The 19,062-nt window shown below is 42.6% G+C and overlaps 1 protein-coding gene across 5 annotated transcripts in view; it reads left to right on the forward strand.

The window, feature by feature from the left end:
* Nucleotides 1–19,062, forward strand: part of tiam2a (TIAM Rac1 associated GEF 2a) — an 84,337-nt gene that overhangs the window by 54,663 nt on the left and 10,612 nt on the right. For all 5 annotated transcript variants that reach the window (XM_029493893.1, XM_029493894.1, XM_029493895.1 and 2 more), the window contains 7 exons: nucleotides 2,820–2,996; nucleotides 3,499–3,603; nucleotides 3,712–3,790; nucleotides 3,896–3,985; nucleotides 4,105–4,314; nucleotides 6,438–6,532; nucleotides 18,219–18,449. In XM_029493893.1, the coding sequence (XP_029349753.1) occupies nucleotides 2,820–2,996; nucleotides 3,499–3,603; nucleotides 3,712–3,790; nucleotides 3,896–3,985; nucleotides 4,105–4,314; nucleotides 6,438–6,532; nucleotides 18,219–18,449 (987 nt within the window). The remainder of the gene's footprint in view (nucleotides 1–2,819; nucleotides 2,997–3,498; nucleotides 3,604–3,711; nucleotides 3,791–3,895; nucleotides 3,986–4,104; nucleotides 4,315–6,437; nucleotides 6,533–18,218; nucleotides 18,450–19,062) is intronic.

Raw genomic sequence — 19,062 nt, forward strand, 5'->3', positions numbered from 1 at the left:
TGTGGAAAACAGCTCATCACAAGGATCTATTTTGATGTAGTGAGGATTACGACTCTTCGTATTTGGGAAATTGGAAAAAGAGGGAAAGACGTTAGTGCAACTGTATTGATTTTTGTCAACAGAGGCAGTTCTTCGTTTCTGTCTTGAAGACTTTGCCCCTGCTCTACTATTTGGACTCTAATCAGTAACCTTCTTCCACTAATCCTTTGAAGTCCTTTGTAAATCCTTTGTGTGTGTGTGTGTGTGTGTGTGTGTGTTTTCGCGCGCCCTGGCTTCGTTGTGGTTGTCATGGCTGCTCTTTTATATTGTGCAACTATCCATGTGTTGCTCATGTGGTCACTGTGCTTCCTGTTCATTTTGAACCAACCACGTATTTCAACAGGCTGATGATGTGCTAACACTGGCTAGCTTTAGGTTGCACAAAGCAGAGAGAAATAAGCATCTATATGGGATGTCACTATAGCAGCTGCCTTGGCCTCTGTGGAGGTTAAAACATTGAATTGCTCTGTACATCCTCCATCCACCCACTCCGTCTGGCTGCACTAGCGAGAGTGAATATGTTTGCAGAGTACCGGTTTCGACTCTGAGCTGTGGACCTATACTGCATGTTATTCCACTCTGTCCCCCTGCTTTCTATTGGCCTAAAAACAACAACAAAAAACCTCCATCTCAAGTTGCTTAAACATTGTTTTTTTTCTAACTTTATGCTGTGCATTCACATTCATTTTGAGGTGTTTATACAAATACCTGCTCCTGTTGAGTAAAGCCCAGAGGAGAGTTGTGGAAATATTTCATCGGCTTGCGATTGCCATCTTGTTCATACTGACCCCTTTCTGTGTCACCACACTCCATCACCCACGGAACCACACAGACTTTAGAGTCATTGCTGAGGAAGAAGTATTTGTACTGCGCCAGCCTAAGTGGCCATTATTGTCTCCTTGTCTAGAAATGTTTGTCACAGCAGTGGAAAGAGGGCTCTTGGGTGGAGCTTTTAGGAAATTAACGGTAATGCTCTTTTAATAGATGATAAATTGGATAACTTTTCTCTTCTGTTTCCCCTTCTTGGTTACCATATCTATTTGAGGCAGCACTGTAATATTTGTGTTACCTAGTTGCTAAGTGGAACAGAAAGGGTGCACTTGTGCAGTGGCCACCAAACTGTCCATTTTCCATCTTTAGAAGCTCCAGGGTGGAGATTGACTTGCTTGTAAATAATTTCCAACACTTTAGAGGTAAAACTGAAGTATAGGTTTGAAGTTTTTGGCTGGATGCGAACATAAATAGAGTACACACTCACCACACAAAGCACTTGTTGAAGTCCAGCGCGTGCCTGGACTGCACTCTTGGCAGCAGTGTGTGGAACATTAACGAGGAAACTGTCGGTCCGTCACAAACCCTGCCTGACTATGAATGAGTGTATAGTGTTAGTCAGCCACTGGTCAGGTCAGTGCAGGCGACTAAATCTTATTTTTCCGGTCATGCCAAAATGCTGGGCATGGGACAGTTATGCAACCAGTTGCCACCTAATTTTTTCATCTGCAATGATGGAGCAACACAAGGTGCCACTTCAGTGCACATCTCTCTAAGGAAGTTAGGTCATGCTTACGAACTAACGGGTTGGGGAAACATTTTGGTGAGAACATTGGTGTCTTTCTATTTCAGCACTGATTCCTGAAGTAGACATGTCAAGGGGCATTTAGTTGGAAAATGAGGCAAATGTTTGTCTGTGTGTCTGTGTTTTTCTGAGCTACACTGCAACTTGTGTATATTTGTGTGTGCTGCTAAGTGATGCTCTGAATCAGAGACCTTAGCTCGTCCCTTTAGGCTTTTTGTCTGGCAGAGGGAAAAAAAGTATTTTTCCTCTTGATGTGATTCATAAAGAGCAAGCATAGAGCCTCTGAAGCAGACCGAAAAGCTCACAGAACTGCACATTGTACAGACAGCCTGAGATACACAGCACTCTCTAGTTCTATGATCTCCTAATGTATTTAAAATATTGCTGTAAACCCAGACCTATTCTCTAAGGCAGCTATTATTCTTAGTCCCGCATCTCACTTAAACTGAGACTTCACTTTTTTGTCACCAGTGATGAATCACTTGGCTTTTTCAGCCCACGAGTTTTAGTATATTAGGTAGGATTGAGCCTTTTTTTCGGGATACAAGTTCTTATTATTTGTGGTCTCAGGCAACACTGTGGCATCTCCCACAGTCCCACAACAAAGTAGCCATGCTTTCTCTTCCAGAGACACAGAGTCGCAACCAAATCGCCAAAAATGAGTGTTGGGCTAACCCCTCCCCCCCCAAGTCTTAATACCCAGTTCAGACCTCACTGTTAGTTCCTCCAGCAAGTAATTGTTCTCTCAAAGTTTTACTGATTGGAAAGTAAGTTGTCTCTGCGCATCACTTAAGTGAGAAGTTTGTTTGTGGCCTTTCAAAACAAGAAAGTCCTGGTGAAGTGCACAGATACAATCTGGACATCCAGACCTTTGCCAGTCCTTTTGTGTAAACGGTCATTAGGATGACTATTATCCACAGTGATTGCCATCTGTGTTGTCAAATTCATTTCTGAAAGGCTAATTGTGTGACATCTTTGCTCTGCTTGTCGATCCACAGCCAAGCATTTAGAGTAATGGAATTGTATTGATTTGTGTTCTGTTGCTCAAACTCTGCCTTTCTCTCTTTTTATCCACTCCCCTCCTCTCTCTCTTTACCTCCTTCTCCTCTGTTCTGTTTACGCTCTCCTCCCGCTAATGTTGCTCACCCTTTTATGCTTATCTTTCTTGCCATCTCTACTTTACCCCCTTTCCCTGCTTCTACAGAGGCTGGATGTGCTGTCCAGCATTTACTCCATGTCGCCTCCCGAGGGCGGTGTGTGGGACAGCATGAGTTGTGCTACAGACGTGCTGATGTGTGTCTTCATGCCAGACGGCCTGACAGTCCAAGTTGTCATCAGAAGGGACCAGACAGCCGCCGACCTTCTATTTGCAGTCTGCAAGGTTGGGTTGGCAGCCAGCTTCAGAAAAATTATGACACGTCACCAGAACAACAGAACGATATTCCTGACAGTGTAGCAGAAAATGCCAAACAAAGGCAATGATGTCCTCAAGATTTTGTTGTCTAGTAGGATTGTATGTTTTAACATTATCATGCCATCCAAATTCAATGGCGAAGACACATATTTCCTTTATTATGGGGTTTGATCGCCTGTGAATACATCAAGTATGGTCTTGTTAATGGATTTATGTTTTGGGAGATCTGTTTTATGGTTATAATACCACACCTATTCATGCAGTGTCTAACTTCACACAGTCCTCAAAGGACATGCACACGAGCCATACATATTGTTACACAATATTGTTGTTAACCAAAAATTTCTCATCACTCAGTGAATAATTCATGCCATACAGCAGCTGTCATACTAACTGCCAGTGCATGGAAGCATGTGAGATGATTTTGTGCATGCAGGCTGTTGAACATTGAGGGCTCTTGTATGCGCAGGTGAAACAGCTGGACCCGGACCTGCACTGCCTGCGGATGCACAGACAAGTGGGGCAGGAGTTGGAGGTTCAATACGTCGCTCCAGGAGAGCTAGTTGGGGATATGGTAAGGAGGCCAAACATGCATAATCACACAATGGATACACTCTGCTCTTCATTATTTACACCTTACCTAATTGGTATCGATTTTTATCTTATTTTATTCATATCGCAGGTCAATGATCAGTTGGAGGTTACTCCAGTTAATGTGTTTACTCTACATATGAGCAGGCCGAGTGGCACTGGAGATTTTGGTGAGTTGGCCTCACACGGATAGATTGAGGTCTACTTGTGCCTTCTGTAGAGCTCATGATCTTTTTCTAATCACTCTGTCTCTCTACTTCTCTCTGGCTGTTAAGGTTTTGCAGTAACAGGACACATAGACAGCCAAAAGAACAGCCGAATCTTTATCAGTGAGGTGCTTCCTGATGGATTGGCCTTCAATGAAGGTGCCTACTCAGTTACAAAGTCAAAGATAACCCTAAAAATCACCAATGACAGTATCATTGGTGATTTGTGTGGCTTTAAATTCCTCTTTTATAAAAGTTGTGTGGATGTGTGTTGCCAGGTTTGCGGCCAGGTGATGAGATCCTGGTGCTGAACAGTCGGTGTGTGTCAGGTCTGGATCTGGCACTGATTCAGACGTTGTTCGCCGAACAAACCCTGCATTTGACCCTGAGGCGGGACGGTCCTCTACCACCAAACATGGCCTCCAATCCTCCTTCCAAACTGAACCAGGAGGCTTGCAGCAAACACCACCGAGCCAAGTCGTCATCAGGTGCTTGAATTCAAATAACAAAAAAACAAAACACACACACACACAAATCTAAAAACTGAAAATTTTGCCATCATTGAGTCTGTTTATTTTTGGGATGTAGTTTTGGACCTGATAGAGCAAAATTTAAAGTTAATATTTATGTCCTTTGGTTTCAGTTATTTAGCCTAAATGGTGTGTGACCAAGCTGCAAGAAATTTTAGTAGCTGCAAAGTGCAAGAACTTGGCACACCCTTTGTGAGAAACACTGAACCAGGAGGCTTGCAGGAGGTGGTCATGACTAGGCTTAAATTCTCTTTCTCTGTAAGCAAGCTGTCACTGCACTGTCACTGTGAGCAGTCTGCTTGAGGTTTATTCATAGTTTTGCTGTGTTTAATTTAGTCACCTACTTGATTTTTTTTTTTTTTTTTTGTAATCTAAATAGGCTTTGTGATATTCTTTTAGCAATGCATTGTGAGGAAGTGGTATTCGTGTAAACCTATAAGCTGTTCAGTTGCTCACATTAGCAGCAATTGCCGTGAAAGTAGCTCGTCCTCTCACCTCAGTCACAAGATGAGCACAGAACTTCCTTCCTAGTGAAGTCCTCTACTTCCTCAAAGACACACATCTATTAGTGTCATCTGCCGACAGAGCAGTATAGTACTCTGTCAGCTTGGTTGAGTCTCACTGCAGATGCGAGGTGTCAGAACTGAACAGTAAAGTTGTTCATGTTGCTGGCCAGGAACAGCTGATAGCCAGCTGTATTTGTTCAAGCCCGACACTAAAGGTAAGGGGGATGAAAGGAATGAGGGGATCATGAAGTTTAAAAATGTATGTTCTTTTATGATATGGCTGAAAATGCAACATAACTTAGATTTTAAAGCTTTTTTTCTATTTATTTGAGCTGGTCTTGGTGTGTCAGCGAAGATCCACTGCAGGTTTTAAGGCATAAAACTGCCTTTTCTTTATTTCATTACTAAAAAGTTAACTTAACACGTTGGCACATTTTTATTATTATTGTTATTTTTTTGGGTTCACTGAAGTGAACTGGATTTTGTGAAACTGTACAACTTGCATATTTGTATATCAGATGCTGTCGGCACATGACATGCACTTACCTAGTTTTAGATAAATTTGTGTCAAACTGCACTAAACTTTACCAAAATCTGCTGCCAGTATTTTCCCATTTGATGCATTGTTTCTAATTGTTTTACATCAAAAAGAGTAAAACAGAAAAAGCCATTTTTAGAGATAGCATCATCTTAATGCTGGTAATTCATTAGTGTTTTCCTCTGCACTCATAACTGAGCACAATTGGATTAATGACTCTAAGGCCTCATTATAGTAAGTGCTTTCATCAAAGTTCCTGCAGTTTTCTTCTCTGTCTCTAGAGGGCATGTGATTCCAGGCAGGCTGATAAGGAGGCAAGGAGGCAGGGAGGCAAATGCCCACAGTGAGGAATTAACACTTGTCTGACACAAATTACAATAACAATTTCTTGGTGACATTCCTGGAAGGAAACTGTCACCGGGGTTCATTCATAATGTTGCAAATGTATCAGGCAAGATAATCAGATACAGATGACTAGGCATCATAGTAACTGTGTTCTAGAAGTCAGACCTTTGATTAACTTTGAATGCCAGCTCAAAAACTGAAATGTTCAGCTGCACAGGAGGTCAAGAAGTTTTCTTCGGGTTTGCTGCCAGATAATATTTCTCATGTGCCATCTGCTTGAATTTAATGAGAAATGGGTAAAATCATTGAAATATTTTTACAACATCCGGTAAATTCGACTATATCATGTCAGAAGGTTCATATGTAAATATATGTTTTATAATAAGAAACAGTTGCTGTTGTCTAAAGCAACTTCAGGATAAAAAAAAATAGTCTTTAATTTGGCTTGTCAAGCATTTTTCTTTCTATCTTGGGATAACTGAAAGCCATTGCCAGTTTTAGTAACCAGCAACTACCAGGAGCTCATGATGGTTTTAGACCAGCCAGCATTGTCTGTGCTTTGTGGTGTGAAGAAAGAGATGTGCTGCACCAAAAACCACTGTAGTACAGATGAAGTGATGGATGTTAGCAGAACACACACAATGAGATGATACCTATTTGTGAAACTGTTCGCTCCCTATCTCTCTTTCCAGATGTTTGCACTGCAACTGCTGGTGTTGGGTCCCTCTGCATAGGACTGGCGAATGGTCACCCTCAATGTGCACACAGGCGTGTTCAGCACAGCAAGGTAGGAGGGGCAAGAGTGTGTGTGTGTGTGTGTGTGTGTGTGTGTGTGTGTTTGTATGTGTGTCAACAAAAAGATATGTCTTTTGTCTCTGAGTCGTCCACATACTGTCTCATATTCCAGTGTGTATGCTCCAGGAGCAGCGGTGGGTCTCTCAGAAACTGGACTGGGACCTGTCCTAAGCTTTACTATAATAATTAGTCGTGGTGCAATGGATCATCACTGATCCATGATCCGTTCGGATCAATATCTATGGTTAATCGCATTGACGCATGATCCGCGGATTTGTTTATGGGGGGAAAAGAAAAGTTGTGTGTATTACTTCAAGAGCACATGAGCGCAGGTAATGGCGAGCGGAGGAATGGAGGAGCTTGAACCCCCCGTGTCATTTAAATCCCCAGTATGGGAGCATTTTGCAATGTGATGATGGAAAGAGGTTCGTGGATAAAACCGTAATGGTGTGTAGACACTGTGGCACAAGAAAGCCATATGACAGTGGAAACACATCGGGCATGGCCGCGCATCATCTTATATTGCACTTGAAGTTGTTTTTCATTAATTATGTTTAAAAGAAGAAGATATCATCACTTCAAGTTGATTTTATATTTTAACTTAACAAGTGTTTTACATAATAAACAGACGACAAAGTTATGTTTTTGTCTTGTCTTTTTTTTTTTTCTTTTTTGCTGATCCAAAAAATTATCCAATCCATTGCTCTGATCTGTGAAACGATCTGAACTGTGAGTTTTTTGATCCGTTGCACCCCTAATAATAAGAATATTCTGTCATAGCCACTGCTCATTACTGTCATGAAGATGAGCTACAGAATGAGAGAAGAGGCTGACAAGAAAAGCTGCATAAACATCTTCAGCAAATATATTTTCAACTCTGTTCAACTCTGTCATCCAGGTCATAGTTATCCAAAGAAAACTCTGACTAGCTTTACCTAGTCAGAAGGCACGTCTCCAAGGATAATGAACCAAGTCCAGTTGCTCTCGACTCTCTTTGGACTTGTACTGGAGACATATTCCTGTGCATATTCCATGTTGTCCTTTCTTCCTGTCACTACTTTGGTCTATGGACCTTGCAAGGAGTGCTATCCACGTTTTTCAAACCAGTTTAAAAGAATATCTGCTATATAAGCATGCCAAATTCTTGTCCCTCGTGATTTATGGCAGATTGCACACCTATTTCTGTCCCGTCTGTTGTTCAGTCCAGTCAGGTTTTTGATGTGTAAACCAACTTTATGGAGTGATTAAACTGGGAACTGTGGTAATGTCACACAGGACAATCTGTATGCTAGTGTTTATTTGGAGCAGATGGGTGTGTGTGTGTGCGTGTGCGTGCATCCGTCAGGAATAATCATGTGATATAAGAATGGATGGAAGCCTGAGAGCAAAGGTGTTTTCATACATATTCACCTTTTTTTCCCATCACTCAACTGAAAGTTCATGCCCTTTAATGCAGTGTGGTCCCTGCTATGTACAGTGTGAGTGATCCCTCTGTAAACATTATCTAGGTCTTCATAATTTTATATGAGCTACATTAAAAAGAGGATAGGCAGCAGTGTTGCACTCATTCCAGATTCAGTGATAATAAATTATGCCTAAATATCCAGAAAGCAGCGATAATTGCTGTGGCTGGCATGGCATTATTCTAATTGCCCATGTCGGAAGATGCCATGAAGTATTTGACCTGAGGTCAGCCAGGAGGTGGATTAGTGAGGACAAGTAGCTTTCTTCTCCACTCTATTCTGGCTCTGTTCGTCTCTTTTTGTTTGCCTGGTGACATGAGTCAGTCCCACTGCGCTGGGATCTGCACTGCACCACCACTGCTGCAGCTGCTGCTGCCACCACTGCTGATGCTCAGCTCCCTGCCGTTTGTCTTTTACTGAGCAATGAATGGATGGGAGGTTGTGTGGGAGGTTCATGAATGTGTGCGCTTAGGTCACTGTGTACGTGCACATTAGCAGCAGTGAAAAAGAAAAACCTCTCCTTTCATCAGGAAGAGTCGGCCACTGTGAAGGCAATATAAATTTATGTTTAAAAAAAAAGGGGGGGGGTGAGATATTGGTGCTTGTAAATGAGATCTTTTGCCGTCACGAAGAGCAGAATTTAATCACTGCACTGTCATCATTTCGTTCTCTGGGGCGAGGAGGAAGAGATCGAGTCACTGGGTAGAAAATCAGCATATAGGTGCACAAATGTGTGCACGTGGCTTTGTGGGAATAAATAGAGATGGATGGAAGGGGAGGACTAATTTAAAGCCTCTTGTCACACCTTGTAATTGGCTACCTCACTAGACTGCCTCACTTTGATTAATTGGTCCATCGCATTCAAATTTGTGCTTATCAAACTGGAGAGATTTGTGTGTGCACTTCTGTTTTGAGATGAAATGCTTACTCGGCACAGTTCAAGATGCTGTATACTCAGTGATATAAGCAATCAATTTAACACAATTAACACTGAGTTGTGGTGCGATGATTAGCTTAACCAATTGATTGCAGAAGTCAACTGACTTGGTCCTTGATAACTTCCATGCCATTTGAATTGATTTGACATGATTGCAACACAGCAGTGTGGATATGCAGCTTCAGTTTCAAAACTTCAGTATCCATTTTGTTCTTGCCTCATCTAATCTCAGTCTGTTTAGGGAGGGAAATGCTGGAGTCGAGGCTTCTCAGGGGGATTAGTTTGGCTGGCAAGCCATCAACACCTTCTCATGCATACACGTGAACACACACAGGTCTGTAGCATGCTGGGCCATCCCAATGGGTGGATGGTGAGCCATAGAGTGTCATGAGGCCTGGGTCTGGTTTCATCACATGGCATCAGTTCATTGCTACAGGCACTGAATAGACCAAGATGCTCCCAGAACCTCTAGCACTGAAATAATACCTCCAGCAGCACAGGTGGTAGAGTGGTTAGAGTGCAAGCCACTCCCGGGTGTCCCGGGTTTGACTCTGGGCAATGCTGAATGTCATCCTCCTCTCTCTCCCTGCCTCCTGTTGGCCTCTCTGTCACTTACTGTCATTGGAAATATAGGAGGAAATATGTGAATCAAGGAAATATATACGACTTACTTTGCAAAAAAAAAAAGAAGGTGAAAACTTTCCGATATATTTATCTATTGTCTCTTTGTCATACAGGAAAAAAATCATTTTGTGAAATATAATGCAAAGGATTTGTCTTATTTATTCTATATTCATATTCTATGTTATTTATTCTGCATGATTGGCTCTTTCACCAATATTGGATTACCAGCATCTTAACTTAACAGAAATCCATGAAATTCTAAATCACAACACACTGATATTAGCCAATAATTTGATGTTGTATGTATGACTCATAAAGTAGTTACTCAGGTTTTGTATTGAACCAAACGTTTAACATCAGACAGACATATAAGCCGCTTTTGCTTTTCTCCAGACCAGACATTTGAGTAAGAGCATTGTCTCTTCATAAATGGTATTAAGAAAGCTGTAACTGGGGCCAAACTACACAGCACAGTTTGGCTTGATCTGCTTATGTTCAGTAGTCATGTTCTGAGACTATCTGTATCAGAAAAAGGCACATACATTAGATATAGAATGCAACATGTGCTGGTTTTTGATGTCTTGCTCAGTCTTCTGGTCTCAACCTTCATTTTTTATGTCCCTCAGTGGTTGAGAGGAGTCTTTGAGGTATTTTAACAATTTTTATAGAAATGTGCGACTAAGAGATTGAATTAATCAGTTTTGACTCTCTTCTCATATTATGGGTTCTACACTTTAAAAAGATACATTAGATGCCTTCGGATCATCATCTTCAAACATGATCCCGTCCCCCTTGGAGCTACAACAGCCCCTTCTTAGACTTTAGAGAATCTCCTTTAACCAACTGGTGTGTGTGTGTGTGTATGTCTGTGGGGTGGGAGTTTGGGGGGTGGTGGTAATATGGGGAGGTGTGTGCATGATTGCGTGTGTGTTATGACTAAACCCATCAGCCACCATCTGGCCGTGAGCAGACTAATAATCTAAGCTTACTGCTGTCAGTCCAGTTAATACTAGCCTGCTCTCGTCTGTGCACTTGGCTGTAAACAAGTTAGGAAGGCAGATAAAAACTTGGAAGGAAATAGCAACAGAGGGACCATCAGGGACATGGATCCAACGTGAATCTGAACTGGATAGAATGAGCACAAAGGAGGTATCTGGCATAGCCATGTCAGTGGCCATACCGATTGTTGCCTCCCCAGTGAACGATGACGCTCCTCAGCCATGCTGCTACCTCACCACTTTCATCGAGCTCTTCATGTGGGACCAGTCGCCTTCCCAGGCCCTGTGCTCCCTCCTGGCTATGTGCTGGTTCTGGCCATCCAGCTGTGAGGCTGAGGAGAAGGACTTGCTCCTTGGTTCTGCACTGCTCAGTTTGGGACGGCTTGTCAAAGACAAGCTGGCCTGCCTGGCCCAGAACATGGCTGCCTGCTTGTCCTGCCAGACAGACACCAAACGGGAAAAACAACCGGTAACTATGGTCTGTAGCAGAATGTAATTGAGGTGAATGATTCTATTAGTTTTCACGCTTGAACTGCAAAGTTTCACACAATTCACACAACCTTCTGTGTGTATTTCTTTAAAAATATCTCCAGGAATTGGAGTCTGCTCTCTGAGAATTTATAAGGCTATTACTTTCATTTTATGTGCATGGAACATTAATTTCACATCAGCAATGCTCTCTATCTATCTATTTTTTATTTATATATATATATATATATATATGCATGCTTTATTTGTCCTTCAGTGTAATAGTAATTTTGCACTACTTTGAACCTACTAGGGGTCAGTGCAGGTTAGATGGATAGTTAACAGCTTTGCAATTAAACTGTAACACAGACACCAATGGTGCCTAGAGGATTTAGCACCTTTGATGAGAGATACATTTTCATCTAGCAGTGCTACCCTACAGAATTTCATCTCACCACTATACTGAGATATATTCTAGTATATTCCAAACTAATGGCATTTCTTAAATACTGTATTTTTCGCACTGTAAGGCGCACTTAAAATCCTCAAATTTTCTCAAAAATCGGCAGCGCGCCTTATGTATGAATTCTTGTGCTTACTGACCTCGAACCAATTTTATGTGGTACACTGCACTCAAAAATCTGTCAAAATGTTTTAGTGCGGTAGTTTAGTGCTTCTTAGCGAATGCCAGTATAGTAATGGAGCATGTTAAGTATTACCTGCCCAATCATCAATATGTTAGCAATCTTTAAGTAGCTGTGGACTTCTCTCTGTGCCCCAACATGCCTTCTCCTTGTGACTTGGTCCTGCTGATTTCTAATTTAACTGTTTTCTTAAGATTTATGGTCTAGCCAGATGGGAGCAGGACAAAGGTCATAGTGTTACTTTCTGCTCCATCTCTCCTGCCTTTACTGCCATCCATGATGGTATCTCAGCAGCATGGGCCTTATTGGGATTATTGCTTTGGTTTGGCTGGCAGTTGCTCTCTTTATGGGCACGCATTGCTCTCCAGGAGTCACCTTATGTGCAGTCCTGTATGAATCCTTCTGGTTCAGACTGAGAGTGTTCCAGGCCAGGAAGGCAAATGGGATCAGCAAAGGGATTGCCATTAATTATACCAAAGACCTGTTTGTCATGAAGCTGTGTTATACATGGGCTACAACCACTTTCACTCAACCTTTCATTTGTGTTAAGACATCCTCGAGGAGTAAAAATACTATATATTGCAAGCATTACTTTGCCTTTGTACTGGCGCTCATGCAGAGCAGTTGATCTCAATAGCCTAGGGGACTCAGCAGAATGGGTGCTTTTTTTTTTTTTTTTTAATCTGAAGCTGCCTTCATTATTAAAACACACTCCTCTCCAAAAGTCCTCAGAGACTTTGTTGAATAATATTTGTTTAGGCTGAATAATAAAAGGCGTAAATGGGCTTGAGTGGAGCACGACGGGACCATCCCCTCTCTCATCTTCCCCTCTGCTCCCCTTTATCTGTTTGATTTATGAGCATGTGTCTGCGTCTATTTGGCTTTTAGAAGAAGATGGCAGTGTGGCACTATAGCCTGCTCACATGGCAGATGAATCACTGGCCTGCCTACCGACCACTGGGCCTACTCTCTCTCTCTCTCTCTCTCTCTGTCTGTCTCTCACTTTCACTCTCATAGTGTCATGACGTGGCCGTTCCCTTTGAGGGATGGCTACAGCCTGCCCCAGGGACACACCTGTATTTCATCCCTTCTTTTTTTTATCCTCTCCCATCCCAAGTTTGTTTATTTCTGTTAAGATGTGCCCTTTACTCATAAAGCACAAGGTTTCTCCTTTGATTTGAGCAGCGTTTTATCTGAGCTCTGAATATAATGACTCCATTGGAGCGTTAAAGGGAGATGGAAACAGTGTTCAGTGTTTATCTTGCAACCTCCCAGTATGACAGTGCTGAGCTGTTTGCGGGTTGTTGTTTTTTTTCCCCTGTTATTTTTCTGCACAACACTTAGAAAAGCAATTATTGGAATATGACTCAAATGAAACTGAATTATATTTGCTGGCATGCTTTACAAGCTTTGTAAGCCCACAGTTATTATGTCCGTAAATCAAAAGACCTTGCTAAATCCTTGGCAGCAACTGAATGTTGTACCCCCACAACAAGGGCGCTTTCTGACAGTGGACAACTGAACACTTCATTCGGGATTTGGTCAGGTGGACAGATGCGTAAAATTTGGTGCTGTGTGGAGTTGCCGGTTATCTTTTTTTCATGGTACAACTTGTGACATTTGAAGCATACTGAGTTTTTCCAGAACAGCCTGACTAAGGGGCACCAAGATGGCCAGCTGTTCAAGTACCAATCTGGTTCACGTCAGTTTTGAAGCTTGTGGAGAAGTGTTTTCTTCAATAAAAGCATAACATTGTCCTGACTGCCGTCAAATGGAGGAACAGTTGGAAGAACTATCTCACTCAACTAGATACTCCATTTTAGTTTAACAGGATATCTGATGAGGAAGCACCTGGGCCTTACTCCCAAATCCAAACCTTGTTAAAACCTAAACCCTACAATGAATTGGCCACTTTCACAAGTAATAAGCAACATTTTTTTCCAAATAGAGCAACTTTTAAAAAAGCTTTCAATGACAGTCATCATGTATTTATTTATTCATTCCAAGTCAAAGTACAATGTGCATTACATGTAACGTTTTATTCTTGTGCAAGGCCATAGTTAACATTCCTCCCCTGTTACCCCCACCGGCTCAGAGCCTCCCATTTTTGAGTCAGCCATTCCTCTGTGTGTGGAGGCAACAAGCCAGAACAGTCTACATTGTACTGCTGCTATTGAGCGAGGGGACACTGATACAGCCCCAGGCCCCTCCATTCAGCTCTCTGGAAATCAAACCAGAGGTCACATGGATCCGAAAAAGAGGGGATGAACCAGAAGAAGAGAAAGACAAAATGGCGATCTCCTGAGGAAAATGGACAGAAGGAAGTAGGAGGGATGGCAGGCTGTGGAGGTAAAGACATAGGCTGACCAGCACTGATTCAGAGTGACTGATCGAACAGTGGGAAGAATTCCCCGTTAATTTTAACAAATCAAGTGGCCAGACCATCGGACACTGATTGATATGCGAAACAAGGCAGTAGCAAGCATTCTCTGTGCCTACTCTCTCAGAACGGCAGAACGCAGGATCAATGGCTCGATTTGATCAAAGCTTGCTCCACCCAAGAGGTTAGAGTGTAGTCAAGACTGAGGCTTCTGACCCCAGGTCTAATGGAGACGGGCATCTGCCAGTGAGAGAGAAAGCAGGGAAGGAGGAGGACAGTGAGAAAAGTTGAGATCGACTGACCACCAAATGAAAAATAAGAGGTCTTCAGGACGCTCAAGCCAACTTCTCAGTTCCTTCACGGATATTTTCGCAGTTGTGTCAAGTGTTTTAACCACACAGCAGTTCTGGGGCTATCATGCCAGCATCCAGGGAAGGCAGGCTGCGTAGGAAGGGCTGCTCACTGGCCCGGAGGACCCAGCGGCAGGCCACAGCAGCATGGAGGCTGCTCTACAGACTGCTCTTCATGGTGAGCAGAGGATGGAGAAAGCAAGTAAATATTTAGAGAGACTGATGCTTTTTACACTGTCATAGTTAAGATAATTTATAAAGAGGGCTCATTAAGATGGACAGTAGAAAGTATCAGAGTTAAAGAATCACTGCTCCTGAAACTGTGTAGGTTCCTTAGAGGCTTTCTTGATTTCTCGTTTTCTCGTTGCTCGTTTTAATGCTTACCTTAATTTATGTTAAGGGAATTTCTGTGTTCATTTTGGAATGGCACCTGAGTGGATTTAGAATGACTAGAACCTTCGGGATCTAGCCAGTGAACATCATGTACATTAAGTAAATGAAAGAAATCTTGTTAGACACTGCCAGAAGAAAAATAAAATGACTAGACGCCCTCTTGGGTTGTTTTTTTTTATTTTTATTTTTAACCTGCAAACTTCGACACCTAAATTGACTAAAGGACATGAGCAGGAAGAAGAGGCAGGAACATGAGGCAGAGCTGATAGCTGTCAGCAAGAAATCCTGACCAGGGAGCCACAGCAGTGCTGTCAAATCCACTTGGCACTCCCAGGCTTCTCTCCCGCCTCTGCTGGCTCAGACCCTTGCTTCTTAATTGGTTATTTGGGCTAGATGTCACTTTGTGTTGGTAGTATTGTTGTGAAGCAATTGCAGTTCCTGAGCTTTGACAGTGTGTGGGCCCCCACCTTTCCCCTCCTTCTGCCTTCTCTCTTTCTTGGTGCCCACCTCCTCCTGTCACGCTCCATTGCAGGTATCTGCTGTTTAGTGTTGAGAATGTCTTATTTTCATAGGAAGCTGTGTGCATAGTGAGAGAGGTGTTTCTTTTTTTTTCTCCTCCATGTTAATGCCCCTAAGTGTCCGTTCAAGCATACATGATCCTTTTTACACCCAACCCTGCAGCACTTCCGTCATCTCATTTGCACAATGTGAACATGAGCCCACATCCTTCAAGTGTGTAAGGGTGATGAGAATTAACTCGTTGTGCTTGAGCGGTGGTGTGTGCAACCAGGCGCGCGCACATCTTTTAAGACCTGGGCAGACCGCCACTCTCCTTTCTTGGCGCCTGTAGTTGCAAGAAATGGCAGATATGACTGTTATCTGTCTCCATAAGGCTGCTCCCACATGTCTGGTACTACTGGTGGCCTATTTGATGATTACATTGCTGTGATATCCTTCAACCTCTGTTTCCTTCAGGCACTCTCTTTGTCTGTGTGCCTGGTGCAATATGGAGTTTTCCCAGAGCTTGTATCCGTGAATGGAGGTTGAATGGCGCTGTGTGTGGCACCATTATCAGTGTGCGTGGCAGATTTAGTTATCTTTTAGTGAGATGGTGTGCACCTAGATGCTGTAGTTACATGTTTGACATGCTTTAGTTATTTATGAATTACATCTGCTCCTTGTCAGCTGCTCAGATACTGAAGAAGGAAATGGTGTGCCAAAAGAAATGGAATGCAGTCCAACCTGGGAAAGGTGCAGTTTTTACACTAAAGTATCCTTCAATTAATTTACTAGTGTATTAAAGCACTGGCCATATAGCCTTTTCAGCTATCAGCCTTAATGTGCTTACTGTTTACACCAATATTAGCACACAAAACAAAGATGTTACATACCTCATACCTTGTCAACTTGTTTTCACTGTGAATGGGGGGAAAAAGGTGTGTCTTCAACCCAGAGCCAGTGTTTGCTTACAAATGCAGTTATGAGTATGTCTGGCTCTCCTCTCGAATCTTCAGTCCACTGTCAGCGTGCAGGGACATCAAGGGCCTGTTGTAATTAGAAATCCAGAGTGCAGTGCTGCAGTGGGTGGTGGAGCACTTGAAAGAGTCTTAACCCAGACATACATAGAGGACAGAGGATTTTTTTTTTTCTTGATCTCTTTCTCTTCATTTTCTTACTGTCACACAGTCCATATTGTACCATTGGAGGGCGGTCTCTGGAGTGATCAGGGTATAATGAGCCAGCCGATGAGTCACAGGCATATTAATGGAAGCCGCGATTGTCTCTGGGCTCCTTGAAAGTGGAATTTGAGGGTGGAGGTTTGTGCTGTGGGTGGTAGCTCCCACCAGTATCAAAACTGAGCGTCTCAGACAGTGCCGAGGAAGTGTGCATGTTTGTGCGTCAGTGCCTGTAGTGCCCCAACGAAGGGTTTATCGATCCATGTGCTAGTGTACAATATTTCAGTAGCAAGCTGCACTCAAATGCTTGCTCATGCATTTTCAACACCAGCTTACCCACACTCTAACATATACACACACACAGAAAAATGGAGAGTGCTGAGAAGCTGTTTTGCCTGGCAACGTGGCTATCTCACTGTGTCGTGTAGCTGTGCAGCGGATTGGAACCTATTACTGGCACTTATCAAACTCTGCTGATTCCAGTGCCTGGCCACAGATTATAATACTACATCATGTCATTTGCTGGGAATAAGAAAGGCTAGTAATCATGAGGCTATTTTTACACAATAATCAGAATTAATGGCTTGCACACTATAGCGAAGCCTGGTGCTGTTGATGGAAGTTATGTACTTGAGTAGCTTGTCAGGTAAGAAGTCAAGTTGTGTTTTGAACATTTGCTAAAGTACTTAAAGAGCGATATGGAAACTGTGGTATAGTATAATGTAGAGAGAGGAGGGGTAGCTTCTCCCTTGCTGCTTCTGCCTTATGTCCCAGGGAAAAGAACACAGAGGCTGATAGTGGTCCGATTTCTGCCACAGTTTCTCACCAACAACAAATTCTTACCTGCCACAGACAAGGCTTCTTAGTATGGTGCCTAAAGCGGATGTTAATTTCCTTACTCTAGGCAATATAAAATAATACAGATTATCACTCTGTAGAAGGTATGATGCTGAGCTCGTCGTGGGGCTCAACCTGTCAAAGAAGTACAAAGCAGGCTGGGGGGGAAATTTTTTTTTTTTTTGGTGCATTTGTTTTTTTGTGACTGAGCAGAGGAATGACCAACTAAATTTAGGAACACCCTTCTCCACTTTGCTCTAATACAAACTATTATAAACTAATACATGACCTCTTGGGATCTCTGACGATTTCAGATTTTCTGGAACTGGTATGACACAAAGCTAATGGAAAGCTGTCCATTAAGGATTTAGAAGAATGTAATGTGTCATAATACTATGTGCTGGGATATGCAGTCAGTCTTTCAAAAGCTCTATAAGTCTTTTGATGCAAAGCCAATTAGCATAGAGTTCAGAACTATATCTCCATAACACCCTTTGTATACCCAAAGGAATGGGTGTGTACTGTGTGTGTGTGTGTGTGTGTGTGTGTGTGTGTGTGTGTGTGTGTGTGTGTGTGTGTGTGTGTGTGTGTGTGTGTGTGTGTGTGTGTGTGTGTGTGTGTGTGTGTGTGTGTGTGTTGTGTGTGTGTGTGTGTGTGTGTGTACTGTGTGTGTGATTATTTCATACAGCAGTGGAGCTGAAGTCATTAGTAGTGATTAGTTAAAAGAGGCCTGACTTTTTCACTTCCATGCATCCAAGGGAAAGTTTTCAGGCACATGCGTGACTGTTTGCGTGCATGCAAAGCAGTTTCTTACTACAAGAGTGATGCTCATTTTATCCAGCTGGCTGTTTATAATCCCTGAGCTAGCTAACCTAAATACCACCCCTTCTATCTGTTGCCCCCTACAGAGCGTGGACACAGTGTGCACTCTCTACCAGTCCTTCCAGGAAGGGACGGGTTCAGGTGCTGGTGGTCTGATGGAGGACACCAAGGAACCTGTCAGGCAAGGGGCAGAGCTGGGATCAGGCCCCACAAGAGAGGCCACCCTACTCAGACCTTACCCCAAGCACATGAGTGCCACTGAGAGGCTACGAAAGGTCATCCAGGAGCTGGTGGATACAGAAAAGTCTTATGTGAAGGTGAGAAGCTTACATGGAAGTTTGAATGATTAAAATCATGACTCAAGAGTTGAAAGTCGCTCCATTGTCCACTATCTTTTTATGCCTTGGTTATAAATTGATTATTTAACAAGTGAATTGGGGGCAATGACCAGTTATCTTCACTTGGCATAAAGTTTCAAAGGTTATAAGGTTGAAAATAAACATCTCCTACCGAGTCCCACCGCTGAAGCTCAGTATTTCACTTGATATTGTTCAAACGTGCCTGAATATTTGAGACTACAGGAATTTATTTTTCCTGGCACATAACCCCTCCCCCATATAATGGCAAGTTATAATTTGTATAGTTTGAAGAAAAACAATGTTTACTTGGTATGTTTTAGATTTTCTTCATACAAGCTAAATAAAGCTATTAAAATGACTACAGGCTTCAGCTACATATTCAGCACACAGACATCTGAGCTATAAATATTCTCATCTAGCTCTTGACATGAAAGCGCATTTCACAAATGTCATGCTATTCCCTTAATGTAAGATATTGTGCTGAGAAGTAATGTGGGTCATAAAGAACAAGAGACCATCTGATAGAGATGCTGTTTCCTGTGTCGCAGTCAGAGCTCCTCCTTCCCTCCTC

Source organism: Echeneis naucrates, chromosome 22 (genome assembly GCF_900963305.1).
Source record: "Echeneis naucrates chromosome 22, fEcheNa1.1, whole genome shotgun sequence".
Classification (NCBI taxonomy): Eukaryota; Metazoa; Chordata; class Actinopteri; order Carangiformes; family Echeneidae; genus Echeneis; species Echeneis naucrates.